Genomic DNA, 23,192 nt, shown 5'->3' on the forward strand with positions numbered 1-23,192 from the left:
GTTGGTTTATATGAATATAACCATCCTAGAACAATTATAATACTATTTCCAGGAAAATAAAAAATATTCCTAGTTTTATTTTGCTGTAAAAATTATGATAAAGATAGTTGGTAACCGAAGACCCAGGTTCAATCCTTAAAACTGGCACGTAACATCTTGAAGAGCCATAGTAAACAATGCAGAACTAAATAATCAAGCAATCTTTCATCATTCCTATATTCCTATATTAATTATTCAAGATGCTTCACTGTATTTACATAAACAAGAACCAAGATATACATATCCATGGTTGTTTTTAAAAGTATCTCATCATCATCATCATCGTTCAGGGTCAGGTAGAAAAACTTTCATCATGATACTGTATTGTGATTCCTGTTTGGCTAATTCACATATCCAGAATATATAACTGAAGACATTTGTAAGCTTTATAATTATATTATAATGCAATAGCAGCTGAAACACTGAATAGGTTTGAAATGGTGCAAGAAAGTAAAACTTTTTAGAGTTTTGTAAAATCATATTTGTCCCTTCTTGAACTCAGTTCTTCCACTGAAAATAAATGCTTCCTAATTTTTTTACAGTGAAAATATCCAACTTCCACTGTAAGTAGTTCACACGTTATTTAAACGGCTTGATTTCTTACCTTGAGATTCTCTTCTTTTCTAACAAGATCCTCATAGTCCTTTCCCTGAAGGGTGGGAGAATTAAGGAGGTCTTCCATGGTGGACAAAGCTTGTAGAAGCTGTTGGATCTCTGCCAGGTATGCAGAAGGCACATAAGAAGTTTCCATTGTCATACCTTCAGTCATCAGAACAGTAGTCTCCTCATAAACAGTTTGCTAGTACAATATACAACAGAATCCTTCCTTTAGACTGATTATATAAGAACATACTTTTAAAAAACAAATAGATAGCAAGACTTATATAATGCACAATTGTGTCACTTGGACACCCCCCTTTCTAATATTCTACTTATAAGCATCCTTAATATTTTACATATAGGCATCCCTATTAATTTATTTAAATCCAGGTATTTATGACCTCTTATTTATATCTTGTATATGTGGCTGAACTGCAGTGGTCAACAAAGAACAATGAGACATGCAAAATATTACTGGTCATGGTCCCAGGACTATGAAAGTGATGAATATGTTTGGGATTTCTCACTTTGCCTGTTTTTAAAAAAAAACGCTAGAGAGAAGACCTGTCAAGGAAAAACCAGCAGAATGTGCCAGTTAAAAGTAATTTTTGGTGTGTGAGAGGTGCTGCACAGGTCAGGGAGGGTGCACAAGAGGTGCTGTGCAGGTTGGGGACCGGTGCAGGGATGCAGTGCAGGTTGGGGGTGTGCGCGGGGCCGCACAAGTAGCCTGCATGGTGCAAGTGCAGAGGGGTTGGGGGAGGGTGCACAGGTGGGCAAGACTTGTGACCTTGCCTGCTGGCTTCCCATTGACTTTTTTGCTGATGGTGAGCACATAATCACAGGGCATTTGGGAACCAGTCGTAAGTGCAAATAGGTTGCCAAGCACCCAGCGCGCGATCACGTGACCATGGCGGTGCTGGGAAGGCCAGAACTCTGAGGACTGGCCATAACCACCATTCCTTCAGGACCATCATAACTTGCAACAGTTGCTGACCAGATGGTTGTAGGTTGAGGACTACCTATAAATGAGTTTCCTGTTTTCTCCTAAACCCCTTTCCACCTCGGTGGTCCAGCAGCTGGGAACAGGCACGTTCCTTTTAGGGTTGGGTTGAACTGAAGATCTGACAATTCAGCATTAAGTGGAAAGCAGCAATTAAGCATGTAATCAGACAGAAGATGAAGGCTATAAAAGTTGAACGTATACCATCATGTCGGGTAAATTACAAAGATTCCTTAATTCTTTGTTCTGGAGATATTAGAGTTTATATGGCGGAATAGCTTCATATGTGTTGTCATTCTTTTTCAGGCAGGTAATGCAAAACTATGAGTGTGCATGCATTACTGTGCTTCACATACTGTAATTGCAAATCATACTGTAGTTTCAAATATGTTTTGGTTTATGCAAATGCAAAGATTAGTTTAAAATGTTGCTTTGGATACTTGTTAAGTTTTTGTGTGTTTGTACTCTGCATGTCCTTGTTTCTCACAGTTGCTGAGCTTCACAATGAATTTAAAAACACAAAGCTTCTACACTAGTTTGGGTTGATTTCTTGAGATTTGGGATATACTCTTTGGATGTTTTGGTGCATTGGAGATTTCAGAGTGCATTTATGAACGTAAAGAATTTATGCCATTTTATTGATTTCTAGAGCACCATTTTTCCATCTGTCTCATAGCTTTAACATTGCATTTCAATGCTATTATTACTTGCAAAAGCTATACTTCATTCATGTAATAGTACCAAAAGCCCACCCCTGCTTTTTTTTTTTAACAGCTGGCTGCTAGCATCTTTTTGTGTTTGCAATCAGCAAAGAGCATCATTCCATCATCAAAGAACACCACCACTGTTTTTTTGCGTGGCTAGTTTTCTTTTGTTTGTTTGGCAGACAGGCAGCAAAGGAAAATAAAACAAAGCCACATGCCAATTACAGTATATTGCTTTAACTTTCCAAGAAGGTGAGACTGTACTGACTGTCTGCATAGGCTAAGAACAAGTTAAATGAGCTTAATTTTGAATGCATGAGAAAAATCTCATAGGAATGTAAAGAATGTACAGTACAATTTCTGCTTGCCTGGCTAACTTGTTTCTCGCCAAGCTGGGAGAGATGCCAATTGCTAAATTGAAAAGAATGTTGATGAGATTAGCTCTTTTGTATTGTTAATGTGTTGGCTGAGCACACCAAGCCTTATTGAAAGATCTCAAATTATTTTTCTGTTGTAGAAAGAACCATGGGTGATTCTTACAAGAGGACACCCCGACATAGTCACCTTTTGGGCAAGGTCCAAACTGAGCATAATCCACTGCTCACTAAACTCCACAGTGAACCTAAGAATAAGTTGTGGTGTAAAAATTCATCACTACCCAATAGTTCTGAGGGCAAAATCTTTTACACTGAGTTACTTTTTAAGTCTCTAGTCTCTACTCAGCCCAACTTGGTGGATATTAATTTTCTCATGTAAAATGGTTAATCTGCCTGAGAAATGGCAAATCTGTTCAGTTTCAGAAGATACTGCATTTTTACTGTTTGTATCAGCAAAAGTAAATGATTCTATTATTCCATTGTATGAGAACTTATTTAGGCCTATCAAAGAATCATTTCACCAAATATAAGCAATCATCACTATTGTCAGGAGCAGTCTAAATTTTTGTGAACCGTGAATATGTGAATGTGAAGAAATGACTCACTACAGTATACTAGGCTTAAAGATAAAAGCCCTCTTTAGTTTCCCCTTAGGTACTGTCACAGCATAAAAGACAGTATCAATTTTCTGCTAGAAAATAAAAAGAATCAGAATCAAAAAATGGCATGGCAACAACGGATTGTAGCAGCCAGAACAAACACATTTATCACCTTTTGAAAATGCATTGCTGAATGCCTGAGGCATGGCTCATCTCACATGAATTATCACATCCCAGGGGAAATCTGAGTTATACGTAGGACTGGAATTATGCTGTACTACAGAGGAGTTAAATGATGAGCCCTCCCAGTCTGTTGTTCCTTGTTACAATTTCCAAGATATAGGAATTAATTAACCAACTGAAACCAGGAATAATACTAGTAGTATATGACCATATTCCATCTGAGGTTATCAGGTATATAAGGTGCGGATTACTACACACTTAGTATAGTAGAAACCAATGTTACCTTTATGGATTGATTAGCCTATATGCCTCTTTTTTTCCCTATTTTTTTGGGAAAAAAATACATGGCATGTCCCAGTTAACTGGCAGTCAGTCAGCATTCTAAGAATAACCAGCAACGTTTATGTTAGACTTCAAGAATTCTGAAAATATCTTGGAGCATTATTAGAACTACCCAGGACCAGGATTTACTATTGTATTGCCTGCTTGAAAATATTCTGAGAAACTCATATCATCCTGAATGCAACTTCTGATATCTAAGGGAAAGCTTTGGCACAAGCAAAAGGGCTCATTATCTCAACAGTCTCTGTCTGATCTAATGCATTAATTGTAAAATGTTTTGAGAGTCCAATAATCCAGTTAGATGGTGGTAAGCACTGTATTTTAGCTGCATTCCTAACAATTTCATAGAACTTTCTGATTGTTTAAATGATTTGGAATACCATTTTCTCTGAACGTGTAAACAAAGTTCTTGAGGTGCTGTATTATGCAGAATAAGCCATCATCTTATCACAGTAATTCTTTGGCTTGAGGAAACCACTGAGGATACTAACTGTTTTCAATTCCTTCATTAATCAACTTTATGATGGTTTTCTGCATCAAAGTAATTACTATTATTTTAGATCAAGCTGCTTTAAAAGATTATTTATTAGTTTCACCGAATATTTAATTGCTTTTAAACACGACACTTTTAAAATAATAAAAGACATGGTTCTGTCATGGATAGTTATAAATCTGAGGCTAAAATGTATTGCCACAAGACTGTATGAATAAGGCCACATAAATGGAACTCTCAGTTATCTTAATTAAACATTCATAATAAATGTATAAATATAAGAAATGTACTGTAAATGATAAAAATATATAACTTCCAACAATGGACTAAATTTATTCATCATCATGCACTAGATCACTTCAGATGAAGCTATGGGATTGTGTGCTTCCATACTACATTTTCTATCCCAAACATAAATTCATGACTTCAGTTTGGAAGCATATTCTGGTTCATCTTATTTCTAATGAGTAACTGAAGTTAAACAGGTATAGTGTGTCATTTCGGCCATAGAGCTCAGTCAAATGGCTTGCTTTACAAAATACCATGAGAAGAGATAAGATGAAAGTAGTTATTGGTTTCACATTTATATACTATGTTATTTTAAAATACTAGTTCTGAAGAGGTACTAACATTTGGGTTCCATTTCAGGGTTAGACCATCCTGGCAGATGACAGGGAAAAAAATTGTCTTTAACAAAGTGGCAAGTAATCAAGTTAACTCACAACTATTTCAAAACTGTGATTCAGCTTCCAAGATTAAATATGTGTAAATGATTGAAATCTGTATAATTGGCCCAAGGACAGCTAATTTATATAATTTAACAGTAGACACTACCAAGGAAGCAAGATAATTCTTGTTTCCTAAAAAGCATATTTACAGAAGTCATGTCACTTGAAATTACAGAATCCTTTGGAAATAATTTACACACTGCATATAAAACACTGTCAATTATTTTTAAATAATTGTTAGTATAAAGATGTTAACATACTGGAATGGTAATTTCACTATCAAAACTATATAACAATATTTAGTGTAAGCATATTTAATTAGGTTCATTTTAATTAAATGAACCAGACTTTCTTCTCAAAGTTTACTGATTTCGTGAGAGGTAGTTATCATATATCTGAAACCTGCAGTGATGGTTGGAGTTACCACCCATATAACTAAGTTTGAAAAACAGCAGTAATGAATTATATTGTATTCGGAATAAATTAAGATATTTTGTTATTTGCTGATAAACAAAATCACACCCTGAAAAGCTTTTAAATTCACACTGTGCCTACACAGAGGCTTTATCCTCATTTTGCATGTGTTGAGGTAACTAAAAGGAGACTCTGCAATGATGAAAGGGCCACATTAACTGGGAGACTTTTCTTGTATAGCTAGGCATGAAACTAAAAGAACAGACCACCAGTACTTTGAGAAGTAGATTTATTATAACAATGTTAATAAAGCCATCATGAAAGAATTCCGCTTCCCTATTTATAGTGAAATCAAGGTTCTAATTCTTGTGTGACCTTCTCCAGCTTACATAAGGTAACAAACTAGAATACCCTCTCATTTGCGTGGAAATGACAGTTTCCATCTGTCTTTTGTTTCGGCAATATGCTGATTGGCTAACAGGCTGTTTGCTTACCACACGTGCCCTCCCACTAAAGCAAAATAAAGTCACCTCACAGACCTTATTCCCACTGAATTTCACATAGAGAACACTGATTTTGTATGAAAGCTCAGTTCTTGATTTATTTCTATTCATTACCTAAGTTTAAATTTCTTCCCTGCAACTTTCTGTGACCTTCACTAGCTGATTGAAATGCACATTCTCTTTAGGGAAGACGTGTGCCTTGGACTGCGCCTCTAGCCCATCGCATATCAGATCTCAATAGTAATGCCAGACTCTACTCTAAATACCTAAAGAAGGCAAATCTGAGCATATATTTGGTTTAGTATGTTTGGCATACATTTTAATTTGCATACAATAGTCTCCCACCTTCCTTATCTAATATCTCCTTATAGAAAACAGACCATAATTATACAAAAAAAAAGTATACAGTGACTGAAAATATGAGTGTATTCTTAATTTTAAACGAAAAATATTCAATTCTGAAACATACAAAAGTATACATTAATTTTATTATCTTGTAACAGAATATTGTGCAGGATTCTAATCTTGCCCCTAACTTAACAGAACTGAAACAGTTTTAAATGGATGTGATGAAGCGAAGCCGGTGTATTATGTAGCTGTTTCCAAAAACATGCTTGAAAGTTTGGTATTTGAGAAGTAGAACATGAAAGTTATAGTCCATATCTCCCCAACTATTGTGCACATCAAAGATACTTCACCACAATTTTCATAATTGAGAAAAGTTCTAATGGAAGTATTTTAAAAAATATCAAAATATATTTAAAAATGCTGTTTGGAGATTAATACATTCCAACATATGTTTTTAAGTATTTTTCATGATTTTTTAGACTGCAAATTAATATGGAAATGGATAAAGACATGTGAAAGTGACAGGACTAGAAATACATCCATCCATTTTTTAACTTATATGTACCTAAGCAATCCAAAACACTCCAAGCACTAAGCTTAGTAGCACCTTCATGGCCCTGTACATAATATTAAGGACACATTTTTATTATACAGCAGTTCATCATTTATTTATTTATTTATTTATTTCTGAGATGTACTGTATATAAAGATTTGTTCAACACTAGGGCTATTTGTGTATAATTATAACGCACTGTAATGTATATTTTATTTTATACTGAAAACTCTATCATGTAAACTTTATTGTATAGAATTCATTGCAACATTATGCTTAAAACATTGTATAGCAGGATACTGCCCATTAAATAAACTGATGATACTGAAAAAATATACAAAATATATTTGCTTTTTACACAAGGGCATATTGGCTAAACCAGAAAGAGTCATTAACTCTGTATTAACTATATTTTACTTCTAACAATGAGTGCACTATTGGCTATTAAAATTGGCTATTAAAAACAAATTTGAAAGCTATATGATACTGAAAATATATAGAAATATTAACCCTGCATGGCACATTTCCCAAATAATATATTCAGCCATCAGAATTAATATATCACAGTATAAAAATAACCTTGTGACCTTGTGCTGAATGAATAAATGAAGTTTGGGAGAAAAAATGTAGCGTTAAAAGCTTAATCATACATAGAAAAGCTACAAATCTGGATTTGATATATTATTATAATCCTCACTAGCATGCAACACTTCTTTGCATGTATGAATACATTTTAGGCCTGCTATCAAATAATTAAAGTCCTTCATTTGGCAGACTGATGCAGAGCAATCATTTATAATTGGAATGATTGTAAGGAAACAGATTTTACTCAGTTCTTTCCTGTGGCTTAATAACACATTGTATTTGAAAAAGGATAAATAAATAGTATGGCACTTTTTCCAGGGAGGTGATTTGATTACTCAAATACACCTGCTTGGCTGCTCAATTTCTGAACATTCATTGAACACCTGTGTCTATAGAGAGTTAGTATGAAGATTCATTTAGGCACTATATAAATATGTAAAATATATGTTAAGGACATTTTTCTGCATTGTAAGTAGTACAGTGTAGTTCAGTTTACTTGTTTCTTTAAGTTTCCATACACTCAAGTGTATGGAATACACTTGAGTGTATGGAAACTACACGATACACTTCCAGTACATTCAGTACTAAGCTTTATTTTTAAAGGCAGGATTTGCAACCAAATATGATGAAGCCAAATTCCAGCTTCTAGATTTACCTTCATACAAACTATTTTTCATATTGTCATTTGGATTACCTCTAAAATAATAATGATAATACGAGAGAGAGAGAGAGAGAGAGAGAGAGAGAGAGAGAGAGAGAGAATAATTTAATAAAAATTAGGGGGTATACTCTGCATTTCTAATGAAGTTGTTTTTCAGTCACCCCAAACTGATAATCTATACCGGTAAACTTGGGTGCAGCAATATTGTTACTATATGTACGTACTGAGAATAAAAGCATTGGCTTATAAAATTGTCATGTAAAAGAATAACTTCCAAGGAAATGTCCCAAATATGTCTTTCTAGGAAACATTTTTTACAGTTTCTGTGTATTGGGTGAAATACAGTGTGTACCATCTGCCCATGTCTTTAAATGTTTATAAGAATAAACTGAAACACACATATATAATCTTGCCTTAAGTATATCACTAAATCAGAGAATCTATTTCTGAATGCCATAGGACAAAAAATGCTATTTTTTAATTTTTAAAAAATAGAAAATGTGATAAGTGGAATATTTTGCACAATTTCTGCAGAGAAACATGGGTTCAGAAAAAAAAAAATACATTTTTTTTTCTTCCTTCCCTTAATGGAAGGACTGTTGAATCTTAAACCCTCCTTTGAGGGCAATTCAAAAGTCTTTGCTCTCTAAGCTATAACATTTTTGCTATTGTATATGTATTTTCATTTTCTAATAAAAAACAGTCCTTTTAAGTGAAATTCTAAACTGTGGAATTTCATTTATTTCATTTGCAGTAAAGATAAAAAAAAAATCTACACACTCTTAGATATCCCTGACTACATCTTATCTATCTATCTATCTATCTATCTATCTATCTATCTATCTATCTATCTATCTATCTATCTATCTATCAAATTTTGTCACAGGCCATCTCCCCCAAAAGAGGGACTCTGGACAGTTTACAATAATGTACAATACATCTTGCATGAATTTCCAACAGTGAATCTTTTCAGAAGCTAAAAAGATCTGATCTGATTTCCTAAGGATTCAATGGAAACTTTTTTTTTCAGCAGTAAGACTTGCAACATTTTCATCTAATAATATGAAACTGAATAAGAATCACGAAGAATTTGAATGGCAAAAAGAATGCAGTCCACTTCTAAAAACTTACATAGTGAATATTAATATACTTCAGCTAATCAAGCAGATTACCATAGATTTACTATTGCTATTAGGTTACCAGAAGTTTAATGAGCGCAGCCTCTCCTGGGCTATGAATAAAGCCATGGAAACTGTTTCACTGGAATTTCAGAACCTGCTTCTATTTTGCCATTTTAAAGATGTATTGGCAGTGGAAGAAATCATACTTCCTACTCCTTTCCCCCCTTCCATTCTCTCCTTGCAGCTACCCCAGATGTCAACCTGGGCAGCTTTTGAATCACCAAAGAACAATGATTGAATCAGTGAAATTTTAATGGAATTAAAAAAAAAACATCTTGAAAAAATGACGTAAAACAGACTCCCTTCCCTTCCCTCCCCTTCCCTTCCCTTCCCTTTCTTTCCTTTCCTCAGGACATGCTTGAATTTTTTTAAAGAAAGTAGTACCTGTCTATGGTTTATTTTCATAATAGTGAAATGGAATTGTATCACTTTATTAACAGTAAACATAATTTCTTTTATTATATTTTTATTATGTATTTATTGGCATCTTATACATCGTCGCTCCAAATTATTGAATACCACAAGGATTTTTATGTAAATACTGTGGGCATATTTTCTAAAGCTAAGATAGCTAAGAAAGCTAAGATTGCCCCAAATTAAATTCACCTTAAAACGAACATGACATAATTCCATAAAACCATATATAATTAATAGTTCCTCACAACATCCCTGTGAGGTAGGGGATTTGTATTCATTAGTTGTAAAGATTAAACACCAAGATACAGATTAAGCAACACTATATGTAGTATAGCCTTCCTTTCCTCATTTGTTGTTAAACATAAGATTTGACGTGCATGTATTTTTGAGAAAAGCAGAGAATAAAAAATATGTTCCCTTCCTATTAAGTTGAAAAGAGCATAAGTCATATAAATAATATGTAAAAAAAAACCTCAATCTCTTTTGAATACATCTGAACATTATGAAGAAATAAAAACTAATTAGATTGTGCATGGGATGGCAGTTTGAAAAATAAATATTTATCAGTTGTACATGTTAATTGAATGAAATAATATATGGCAAGCTGATAGCTTTAAACTGGTAATGTTATGAATAAAATGAGGCAACAAAAACCAAGATTCTTTTGCCTTTAATGCTCATATATTGTTGATTGAACCACTTCTTTCTTTAATTTAAGGGCATCTACTAGAGAAAAGTCATATACCATGAGATCTATTGTATTGTAAATAAAATGGACCCAAACTGCTGGCCAGATTCTCTATTTCATACCAGCCACTGAGAATTCTCAATGTTAGTAGGGTTTTGTTAGTAGCAGTATTTGCAAACGTACAAGTTTGCCAGGAACAACTCACAATTTGTGCATAGTTGAGTCTTCGAAACTGAGCAAATTTGCTCTCAATATCTTGCCAGCGCTTGCTGAGCTGTATCTGGGTTGGTTCCACTGCTTTTGCAGCCCCATCCTTAGACAAGCGATCAGCTTGCCTCTGTACCACATTCAGCTCTTCCTTCTTCTTCTCCAGTTCTCGATCAATTTCCTATTGAGCAAAACCAATACAGGGCCCAGGACAATTAGCTAACTAGATCATCAATTTCTAAGAATGAGAAAAACACTTTTGTAGATTTAATGTTAGAAAAGAAGAAGAAAAATAAAAAGTAAGTATATTATTTTTTTTAAAAAACTGAGTGGACATGTAGACAGAAGGAATACAGGAGAGCTCTGGATTACACAGCTCACTGATTTTTGGTACCTGAGTGAATATATGCTGGAAAGGTGACACCATAGGCCAAAATATTAACTGACTAATCTCTAGCACCATGTGACAACTAGCTAGAAAGATTACCATAATGTCAGACTCACATACTAAATACCCATAGTGGTTGTCAATTAAATGGCTAGTGTTTTTATTTTAATTACTATTGGAGAGAACTTAACAAAGAATAAAGCAAAAGAAGACGATGCAAAATAAACAAGACAGTTCATTGACAACATATAAACAAATCTTTAGAATTTTGACCATGATTTATGAATATGTTCTGATGAAAATGAGTGTGCTGCTAATATGAAAAAGAATTCAGCCATGTACCGATAAGTCATTTGTTCATCTGGAATAAAGATAAAAAAATCAATTATTTTTTCCCTAGAAAATATTTCAAGATAGCACATTCTACATATATATTTTATTAATTATTAATTAATGAGATTCACCAAGATACAAAAAAGTTTAAACAAGTACTGTCTCATTTAAATAACTTATATTATTTGTATTAATTAGCTAGACAATAGAGACATACATATTTTGTTTCTAGAAGCAGATGCAATACTATGTAGAAAATGGTGTTACCTTTAGTTTATGTTCATCTATGGGATCTGACAGGACTGATAATTTTTTTTCTATGTCATCCAGACACTTCAGTAGATCATCTGCCTGCTTCTTATATTGATACCATTGATGTGAAATCTCCAAAGCTTTTTTCCTTCTTTGTGATCTCATATCCTGTTTTCAGTATATACATTTGTTAGAAAAAGCTAATATTTAAATGGTGTTTTATAAGTAAATATGCATTATGGAATGGAGTGAAATTGTGGATAATATAAAATGTTATTTTTAAATAATTATTTTATGAACGTAAATTTATGTTTTTGAATAAAATCAAAATAGTTTCTTACTTCTCTACACTTGTTAGTATACTTGCTATACTTGCTTACTTATGAAGCACACACATCACATATTTAAAACACTGGATTAGCAGCCTATAATCTGAAATAGAAATATTAGCAGGCAGATTGACACACCAATGAATGTTTCCAAATGCTAGCATTTTATGCATAAGGTACTTATATAAATTTAACTGCAAAATGTTTTTATTTTAGATTGTAGCCTGATGATAGTAGATGGAAATCCAAAGTATACTTGGACATGCACATATTGGCTTCTCTCAAAATTGTTCATTTCAGCATTCTGAAGTTTACTGGAGAGGAAGGGATAGGAAATTTATATGATGCAAGTGACACTTTGCTTGTCCCCCTCTAAATGCAATCCTAGGTTTTGAATTACTTTTGACTATAAAATATCCTGAAACAGAGATTTAGTTTGAAATTCATTTCCAAACCAAACATATTGCCTCCAATTATAAGTTTAATTATTGACTATGGCTACTTCTGTTTGCTGTTTTAGAAGATTCTATTATATTTATGATAATGCTTCATTTAATACACTCATTTAATACAATTACACATACTTATTTTACTGCCCTTGATATACCTTATACATACTGTATATCCTAACGTTCCATTTTTAAAATTTGCAATTGAGTATTCAGCTTTACTACTTTTTGGCCAAAACTTGTTCTTTTGCTTGCTTGCTTGCTGGTCACTGACCAAAATTAATAAAATCTAATCTAAAAATGACTTACCAAAATCATAATCATAATATCAGTAATCAATTAAAGGTGAATGGTATGCAATACGTAGAATAACTTCAGATTAACTCCAAGTATATTATGCAGCATATATGTTATATACTATTGACCTTTATCTAACAGCCTTCAAATGCATTTGAAGACATACAATATGAAAGGCAGACATGAAAGGAAAAGACCAATTTGCTTTTCTACTTACTGACTTGTGTGCCTACTCTTAAGGGAACATAATTAATTGTAAAAGTTCAGGGTCTTCATAACTTCCCTTAACTCAAATGCAATATATAGCGCTTCAATCATAGTTGTAAAAGATGTAAATCTACCTTGAGAGCATTATGTTTGTTTTGCAACAAATGCTGTTTCATTTTTATTTCCTCTCTTTTTTGTTCATCCTTGATTGTTTGGTGAAGTACATCTCCACGTTGAAGCAATTCTTTTATAGTGCCCTCATGATCTTCACTCTAAAAAGAGACAGACAGACAGACAGACAGACATAAGAAATAGTAATGACATTTATTTAATCTAGGGTTGGTCAACCTCAGCCTGTTTCTGGATCTTGAAAAAAATGGTATAATGCCAAAATAATATTTTTTTAAAATCACTTAATATTATCAACATACTTTATATCTTATTAATATGTGTAATGATTTAAACTCCGCAAAGGATCGTTACCTTGTCGTGGTGCTGGAGCTTGAGCACCTCAATGATGCCATGAGCTAAACCGTGAAGGGCCACCCAAGACGGGAAGGTCATGACAGAGAGGTCAGACTAAATGCGATCCCTGGGGAAGGTAATGGCAACCCACCCCAGTATTCTTGCCGTGAAAACTAAATGGATCAGTACAACCAGAGATATGTCGGTATACCATCGGAAGATGAGACCCCCAGGTCGGAAGATGGTCAAAATGCTACTGGGGAGGAACAGAGGATGAGCTCAACTAGCCCCAGACGTGATGACGCAGCTAGCTCAAAGCCGAAAGGACGGCTAGCGGCCGACGGTGCTGGTGGTGAACGGCGAATCCGATGTTCTAAGGATCAACACACCATTGGAACCTGGAATGTAAGATCTATGAGCCAGGGCAAATTGGATGTAGTTATTGGTGAGATGTCAAGATTAAAGATAGACATTCTGGGTGTCAGTGAACTGAAATGGACTGGAATGGGCCACTTCACATCAAATGACCACCAGATCTACTACTGTAGACAAGAGGACCACAGAAGAAATGGAGTAGCCTTCATAATTAATAGTAAAGTGGCTAAAGCAGTGCTTGGATACAATCCCAAAAACGACAGAATGATCTCAATTCGAATTCAGGGCAAGCCATCTAACATCACAGTGATCCAAATATACGCCCCAACCACAAATGCTGAAGAAGCTGAAGTAGAGCAGTTCTATGAGGATCTGCAGCACCTACTGGACAACACGCCTAAAAGAGATGTTATTTTCATCACAGGAGACTGGAATGCTAAGGTGGGCAGTCAAATGACACCTCGAATTACAGGTAAGTATGGCCTGGGAGAACAAAATGGAGCAGGACATAGGCTGATAGAATTTTGCCAAGACAATTCACTCTGCATAACAAACACTCTCTTCCAACAACCTAAGAGACGGCTTTACACATGGACTTCACCAGATGGACAACACCGAAATCAGATTGATTACATCCTTTGCAGCCAAAGGTGGCGGACATCTGTACAGTCGGTAAAAACTAGGCCTGGAGCTGACTGTAGTTCAGACCATGAACTTCTTCTTGCACAATTTAGGATCAGACTAAAGAGATTAGGGAAGACCCACAGATCAGCTAGATATGAGCTCATGAATATTCCTAAGGAATATGCAGTGGAGGTGAAGAATAGATTTAAGGGACTGGACTTAGTAGATAGGGTCCCGGAAGAACTCTGGACAGAAGTTGGCAGCATTGTTCAGGAGGCGGCAACAAAATACATCCCAAAGAAAGAGAAAACCAAGAAGGCAAAATGGCTGTCTGCTGAGACACTAGAAGTAGCCCAAGAAAGAAGGAAAGCAAAAGGCAACAGCGATAGGGGGAGATATGCCCAATTAAATGCAAAATTCCAGAGGTTAGCCAGAAGAGATAAGGAATTATTTTTAAACAAGCAATGCGCGGAAGTGGAAGAAGACAACAGAATAGGAAGGACAAGAGACCTCTTCCAGAAAATTAGAAACATTGGAGGTAAATTCCAGGCAAAAATGGGTATGATCAAAAACAAAGATGGCAAGGACCTAACAGAAGAAGAAGAGATCAAGAAAAGGTGGCAAGAATATACAGAAGACCTGTATAGGAAGGATAACAATATCACGGATAGCTTTGACGGTGTGGTCAGTGAGCTAGAGCCAGACATCCTGAAGAGTGAGGTTGAGTGGGCCTTAAGAAGCATTGCTAATAACAAGGCAGCAGGAGACGACGGCATCCCAGCTGAACTGTTCGAAATCTTGCAAGATGATGCTGTCAAGGTAATGCACGCTATATGCCAGCAAATTTGGAAAACACAAGAATGGCCATCAGATTGGAAAAAATCAACTTATATCCCCATACCAAAAAAGGGAAACACTAAAGAATGTTCAAACTATCGAACAGTGGCACTCATTTCACATGCCAGTAAGGTAATGCTCAAGATCCTGCAAGGTAGACTTCAGCAGTTCATGGAGCGAGAATTGCCAGATGTACAGGCTGGGTTTAGAAAAGGCAGAGGAACTAGAGACCAAATTGCCAATATCCGCTGGATAATGGAAAAAGCCAGGGAGTTTCAGAAAAACATCTATTTCTGTTTTATTGACTATTCTAAAGCCTTTGACTGTGTGGACCATAACAAATTGTGGCAAGTTCTTAGTGGTATGGGGATACCAAGTCATCTTGTATGCCTCCTGAAGAATCTGTATAACAACCAAGTAGCAACAGTAAGAACAGACCACGGAACAACGGACTGGTTTAAGATTGGGAAAGGAGTACGGCAGGGCTGTATACTCTCACCCTACCTATTCAACTTGTATGCAGAACACATCATGCGACAAGCTGGTCTTGAGGAATCCAAGGCTGGAGTTAAAATCTCTGGAAGAAACATTAACAATCTCAGATATGCAGATGATACCACTTTGATGGCTGAAAGTGAAGAGGAACTGAGGAGCCTTATGATGAAGGTGAAAGAAGAAAGTGCAAAAGCTGGCTTGCAGCTAAACCTCAAAAAAACCAAGATTATGGCAACCAGCTTGATTGATAACTGGCAAATAGAGGGAGAAAATGTAGAAGCAGTGAAAGACTTTGTATTCCTAGGTGCAAAGATTACTGCAGATGCTGACTGCAGTCAGGAAATCAGAAGACGCTTAATCCTTGGGAGAAGAGCAATGACAAATCTCAATAAAATAGTTAAGAGCAGAGACATCACACTGACAACAAAGGCCCGCATAGTTAAAGCAATGGTGTTCCCTGTAGTAACATATGGCTGCGAGAGCTGGACCATAAGGAAGGCTGAGTGAAGGAAGACCAATGCTTTTGAACTGTGGTGTTGGAGGAAAATTCTGAGAGTGCCTTGGACTGCAAGAAGATCCAACCAGTCCATCCTCCAGGAAATCAAGCCAGACTGCTCACTTGAGGGAATGATATTAAAGTCAAAACTGAAATACTTTGGCCACATAATGAGAAGACAGGACACCCTGGAGAAGATGCTGATGCTGGGGAGAGTGGAAGGCAAAAGGAAGAGGGGCCGACCAAGGGCAAGATGGATGGATGATATTCTAGAGGTGACGGACTCGTCCCTGGGGGAGCTGGGGATGTTGACGACCGACAGGAAGCTCTGGCGTGGGCTGGTCCATGAAGTCACGAAGAGTCGGAAGCGACTAAACGAATAAACAACAACAATGATTTAAAACAATGATAGACAATAGATCAAGTTCTACTGTATAGTTTTAGGGATACATTTTGCCCTTCAACATATCCCCAACATACCCCCATGAAAACCTTTCTTTGGGGATGCTCACTTCAGAGGGGTGGCTCTGCAAATGGTATGCTGGTATGCTGCACTTGGCTTTCAGGATGCTGTTGTTTAAACTGAGGAATACTAGAAACAGAATTTTTCATCATTTCTGCATGAGAAAGCTGTAAGTGATAACTTATGCTGCACAAAATAAAACAGAATAAATTCTACCAGGAAGGCAGAGTTCATAACAGGCCTAAATGAAGCATTTTCTCTCCAGCCAAATAATATGCATACCCTTCACCTGAATGGCACTTTTACTAGTGTCAGATAAAAAAAAAAACAGGGGGAATATCATGAAGGGGAATTTTATACTTTTCCTCATCCTGCAGAGATTGGTGGAGCAAAATGCATATATTATATCTCTGTTAAAGAATATGCAAGAGGAAGAGACAAGAAGAAAAAAAAGAAAGCCTATATGTATACTTATAATGGCTAAGGTGCAAACTGGCCTGCCATATTATGGAGCCCTTGGGACAGTCTTACTACCAGCAATCAGTCTCTGAGTTACTCCTGCAGAGACAATAGTTCTAGGAGTAAAATATATATGTATTATTTATTTCTGAAATTACAAGTAGGATATTCACTATTCTAGGCCTCATTCCTGATAATTATAAAGATCAATCACTGTAACAATGAAATTATTGCTAAAATATTATGTCCATAAACATTAAATGTGATATACAGTTTTATAACAGTTAAGAATGCTGAAGTTAAATGCAAAGGCAGAAGTTCCTAATTTCTGCTCCAACATTTTTACCTTTTCCATTCCTAGTTCATGCATACTACTATCACAGCCAATTTACCATATCTTTATTGAAGTCTTCTTCTTTCAGATTCATTCCCTCCTGAATTTCAGCCTCCAGTGGTTCAAGCAATTTTTGTATATCAACGTTAAACTGCTCCAATTCCTTCAAAGAAATGAAGGGCTTAAAGGTTGGAAAATGGGAAAGGAGAAGAGGAATGGGCATTTATTAGTTTTACTTCCAACTTTTTATTATGGATATAAACCAAAAGTATATATGCCTTGCCTCTAACTGCTAAATAATTGTCGATACATTTATTTTACAAACTATTTTACAGACTAGTATATATGTAGTAATACTAGTAGCATCTCACCTGATCAGCATGTATTTATAATTCTCACTTAGCAATTTATTTTATGTTACCAAACAAAAAAAAACCAGACAATTAAACAGACAATTGATTAACCATACAATATTAACTACACAGTACTTAAAAAGCCAATTTTGCACAACATGTTAATCAATAGGATATTTTTGATATTTAATCATTTGGATCCTGGATTTTATATTTTATATTTATATTTAAGAGATACTGTTTTATTGTATTTTAATCTGTATTTAGTTTTAGTTTTATTGTAAACCGCCTAGAGGTTTTTGAGGGAGATGGGCAGTGATAAAATTTGAAATATAAATAAATATAAATAAAATAAATAAATCAGTATCAGTAAAATAAATATTTATCAGTATCTACACCAATAAAGCAAATATTGTGTGTGTGTGAGAGCGCACTGTAATAAGAGAACTCAAAGATAGTTATTGGTGTTTAATAACAGACTGGCAAAAAAATGAGTATCACCCAGTATATTATGATTTCATAAGAATTAGGAAAAAATCAAGACCCTTACACTTTTATGAAACTTGACAAAGTAGAAATATATCACACATTCCAAAATTATTTTTCTGTAAAGATTACCATAAATATCATAGTGCATTTATCCTTAATTCTAAACTGTTTTTGTTAGATAGGAAAATATCCAGAAACTTAATAGAAAAATAATAAAAATTTAACTATAAGACTTCTAAGGATCACTTGGGTTCATACTTTTCCTGCTTCCTCAACCAAGAAAAGGGAAGGGGGGGAAAAGGAGGAGAAAAGATTCAGAAAGCTTCAACAGAAGGCTTGGTTTATATAAAAACTACAGTGCACAATAGTGATTTCCATTTAGAATCTGCCAAAAACTAGATTCTACGTCTTTTCCATCAGGCAAGCAACATATGTAACCAATATGTAGGTGAATAGTTATAATTCATGATAAAATCTAAAGTGCATTCCAAAATCTAATGGTTGATTATTACAAAAACATGTTATTTTTGTAAACTTCAATCAAATTTCTTTGATGAGGAATATTTTTCATTATTCACAGACACAGATATATAAAAGATGCTTTTCTACAGACTAATATTAGGACACTTCAAACACCTTCAGGCGTTACGCATACAGTTCTTCAACTAATGCAATAGCAATTCTTCTTGTAATTTAATTCAGAATGAATTAATGAAAAAATGGAACAGCATTTGAATTCAGTATCTGTTTCATTTTTCATATACCAAAATATGTCATTCTGAACATATAACCACTGAACAAAACAATACAAATATGGACAAAGAGGTACGTTCAAGTGTTGCATAGCTATTGCTACAAATAACCTGATATGAGCAAGGGTTAATTGGAAATATGCTAATACACACTTAATATACAAGTCTGATTACCTTTCCTAACTTACTAAGGATTTTCCTTAAATTCCATCCCCAAAGCTAAATAATATAGTTCTAGTCTGATTATACTTGCATACACTGAATTGGATTAAAACTTGGTAGATGCGATTTATCTATCATATGGGTACCATGAAATCACATAGATTTATTCCCTAACTGACATGGTAATAAGTTCCTCTGAATTACCTCCATAGGTTTCTGGCCCTCTGGGGACAAGGTCTTGCATTTTTCTCTAAGGCAGTTTCAACCTGGTTATCACAATACTCTTGTTCTTCCTGAATTTTTGTCCTGGCTAGTATGGAGCATCGAACAGAAACCTTCCTTAATTTCTCTGTCTTCAGGAAGGCATCCTTTGTGGGTTTCTGTTTCCCTGATAGAAGATTTATATTAGGAAAATCTCCTGTACTTGTCTTCTATCATGATTTGTCATTGTCTGTCTCTTTATTACTTTTGTCTTTTTTTAGCATAAATAGCTCTCCCTCCAGGCTCCCTTCTATTCTTCCTGACCTACTCTCTCAGGTTTTCATTCTCTGTCTCCTTCCCATTGATCTATTCCAAAAGCCTTGTGAAGAGCATTTGTGCCTACTCTGGATCTGTCTCATCTTCCTAATACAACCACAATATTTACACTGTTTCAATACTGGTATAATACAAATAAAACTTTCCAAGCAATATGTGTGATTCAATAATAATTACATTCTGTGTATTGCTCTTTGAGTAGCCCAACTGGACTATGATACTTGCTCTACAGACTATCCCAATAACTTAGCTGACTTGTTTTTAACAAGGAAATATAAATAAATGCATGCACGCAAGCATGCATGCTACCCTGATACAGAGCCAGTATGGTGTACTGATGCAGGCATCAGGCTAGAAACCATGAAACCAGGAGCTCTAGTCCTGACTTGGGCCCAAAGCCAGCTGGGTGATCTTTGGCCAGTCACTCTCTCTCAGCCCTAGAAAGGAGGCAATGGCAAACCACTTCTGAAAAACGTTGCCAAGAAAACTGCAGGAACTTGTCCAGGCAATCACCAGGAGTCAGTGCTGACTCAGAGAGCAAATATATATAAAAACACTCTGTTATAAGATTATGGAAGCCGTCCTGCTAGTCTTTTGCAGATATGGTTATTAGGTGCAAATAGGAAGAAGAAATGTAAGTTATCTAATTACATTATCTATTAAACAACAAACAAATAAGCCCAGACCACCCCAGGATGGATTTGCGCAAAATGTTTTAGCAACCTTGTGGGGAAACCAAACCTGTAACAATAACAGCTTCTGGTTCAATATGCACTGCCTTCATCACATGGAGTGAAAAACAAAGCAGCATGAAATTAATAAGTAGTTTGCCGCAGAGAAATATTAGTCTAAGTTTGCTTTAAAACAACATACTGGGTAGGAAAGCCACACAACAGCTTTTTCACATACATTCACTCCTTGACAGCATATATTCCCTTATGATAGAGATGCATAGCTTTTTCTAGATAGGCTGATTTTTAAATAAATAGCAAAAGATGTAATTGAAAAGGTAAATTTCTCCTGGAATAAAAGAACCATAAATACTACACACAGCCACACACATTTAGACAAAACCCACAGAAACACAGCTAGTTCTTATTCCTGCTCATTTTTATTTGGAAAATTGTCTTCTAGAATTATGGATTTAAAATGTCCCATTTTCAAGTATATAAGCCTCTTTGCTGGAATATTCCTCCTACCTTTTCACATTTAATTCTTTCTGATATTGTTGCAAATCGTTGGTTGAGCTCTGTCAGTTTAGGTTCTATTACTTTCCTGCAGTGACCTCCACGGTTTGTCATCAAGTCAACTGCCTGGTCACGGACAGAGTCCACCTTTGGACGCATATCATTTAGCTCAGCCTTTAAGCACTACAGAACATGAGTAAGATACAGAGCTTCAAGTTAAACATAAAAACAGGAAAAAGAAAGAAAGGAAAAAGAAAAATATCCATGTATCCTGCTAGCCATGTACAATTATGTTATATTTCTTGTAAACTGATTCATACATAGACCAATTAAAGCATTATCTTGCATTTCCAAAAACATTTTCAATTTAAACAGGGGAATATATTATTTGTAAATATGAAGTAAGTTGATTTCCAAAGCTTTAAATACAAATACACAAAAGGAGAAGTAGCTAGTCACACGTGTTTTACTTCCTGCAGCAACTCAGAAACTTGTACTAAGTATAAAGCTGGTGATTTAAGCTAAAATGTGTTACTAATTTATGCTGAAAATGCTGAACTTAGAGTAGATTGCCAGGTCAGTTATGAACAAAGTGAATCAAGATGGCCTACTTACAGTAAAATCATATAGTTCTGACCCTAAGTAATTCATATAACTATTACATCTGTCATTCAATAAAAGGCTGACAATATATTATAAGTCTCAAGGATTGCTTACTGATAGATATTGCCTTCTTAGATGGCTTAACATGGTATTTCAAAAAAATATTCTGATGATTTTAAGATGTTTCCATTCTTTATGAAATAAGTGTACATAAAATACACTGGTAATTTATTTGCTAAATTGTTAATGATTTGTATTATTTTTTTCATATTTAGGAAAAATAATTATCTATACTTTTGAGATAGTTGCAGAACATTTGACTAAGAGCAGTGCTTATAATGGTAATGGTCTTTTTTTTTAAACGCTCAGATCATATATATTAGAGTAGCATGGCTGTAATTACTAATACTAATCTAATAAATGGGAATATAGAAGTCATGTAAAAGGAATTCAAATCATATTTTTAAAAAATGTACAGTCACATATAGTAGGCAAATTAACACTTTCAGTAGTGTTTTTCTTAGATGATTCAGATACTACCATTACCTGATGACAGCTATTGGATATAGCCATTAGGAGCAGTAATGAAGATTGTATAATAGGACAACTGGATATCTAGTGAAACTTAAGACACAATCAGTAGGATTAACACACCTATAGGCAAACTGATGCTTTCCAGTTGTTTTACACTTTCCCGCCAATCAGTTCCAGCCACCAGTGCCAAAGCAAGAGATTGTGGGAGTTGTAATTAAAAGCATCTGAAAAGCTTGCTAGACTCTTATCTAAATCATTGCAGCCAGCACTTGCATTGGATACTGAGAGTCGATAAATCAGATTAAGGAGAGCTGGTAAAACAGAGTTCTCTTCTAGATTCCTTTCCTATTTAAACATTGTTTCCAAACCAGACAGCAAATGAAGTTGATATAATCAGCATAAAAATGTCTAGAGGGGGAAGAGTGAGGCAGTCACGATCATTTTCTATAGGAATGATGTAAGAAAGATGAAAATATATCTTTTATGGAAATATCACTGTGTAATATAAATTAAGGATAAAATCATTGGGATTACAAATTATGAAAATAATATCTGAAGAAATTAATTGCACTGAATTTTTTTTGCAATATTTGAAATATGCAGGTAGAAATCTGCCATACCACCAAATATGATATTAATCTGTAGGAAAGACTTTAGGGTCATACATATTTTTAGGTCTTCCTGTTATATGCAACCTCAGTTCTTTGCATAAATTAGAAACCACTTCCACCATTTGTTATGTTATTTGATACAGGATTATATCAAATTATATTGATATATTTTTAAATTACTATATTGCTTGAAGAGCTAAAACTTTTGAAGTTATATATAAATTTATAACAAATAACTCAGAACGCATATTGCTAAAGGAAGCAAATATATATAATAGGCTACTGTGCCATTTTTAAAGGGAGATACATAATATTTAGGAGGTTCAGCCTTAACAATAAATATTTTGCTCACATGAAGACCTCATGTTCTGAAATGATATGTTTGTTTTCTACAGACTAGTCTCTGTTTCCAAGACTTTTAAAAGCCATGATGAAATGTTATTGTGAGGAGAAAAATCATTTTAAAAGATTATTTGAAAACCTGCAGGGCAAAACTGTGGTACAAATATATACACACATACACACACAATCAACCAGAC

General features: G+C 34.8%; 1 protein-coding gene across 4 annotated transcripts in view; it reads right to left on the minus strand.

Annotated features, from left to right (window-relative positions):
• DMD (dystrophin) overlaps positions 1–23,192 on the minus strand; it is an 895,878-nt gene that overhangs the window by 399,467 nt on the left and 473,219 nt on the right. For all 4 annotated transcript variants that reach the window (XR_010068066.1, XM_063305215.1, XM_063305211.1 and 1 more), the window contains 6 exons: positions 20,918–21,088; positions 17,484–17,606; positions 13,012–13,149; positions 11,611–11,763; positions 10,621–10,803; positions 644–838 (listed from right to left, as the gene is read on the minus strand). Coding sequence is in view for 3 of the 4 variants with exons in the window: in XM_063305215.1 (XP_063161285.1) it covers positions 644–838; positions 10,621–10,803; positions 11,611–11,763; positions 13,012–13,149; positions 17,484–17,606; positions 20,918–21,088 (963 nt within the window). In the remaining variant the exon portion in view is untranslated. The remainder of the gene's footprint in view (positions 1–643; positions 839–10,620; positions 10,804–11,610; positions 11,764–13,011; positions 13,150–17,483; positions 17,607–20,917; positions 21,089–23,192) is intronic.

This window comes from Candoia aspera, chromosome 5 (assembly GCF_035149785.1).
Source record: "Candoia aspera isolate rCanAsp1 chromosome 5, rCanAsp1.hap2, whole genome shotgun sequence".
Taxonomy (NCBI): Eukaryota; Metazoa; Chordata; class Lepidosauria; order Squamata; family Boidae; genus Candoia; species Candoia aspera.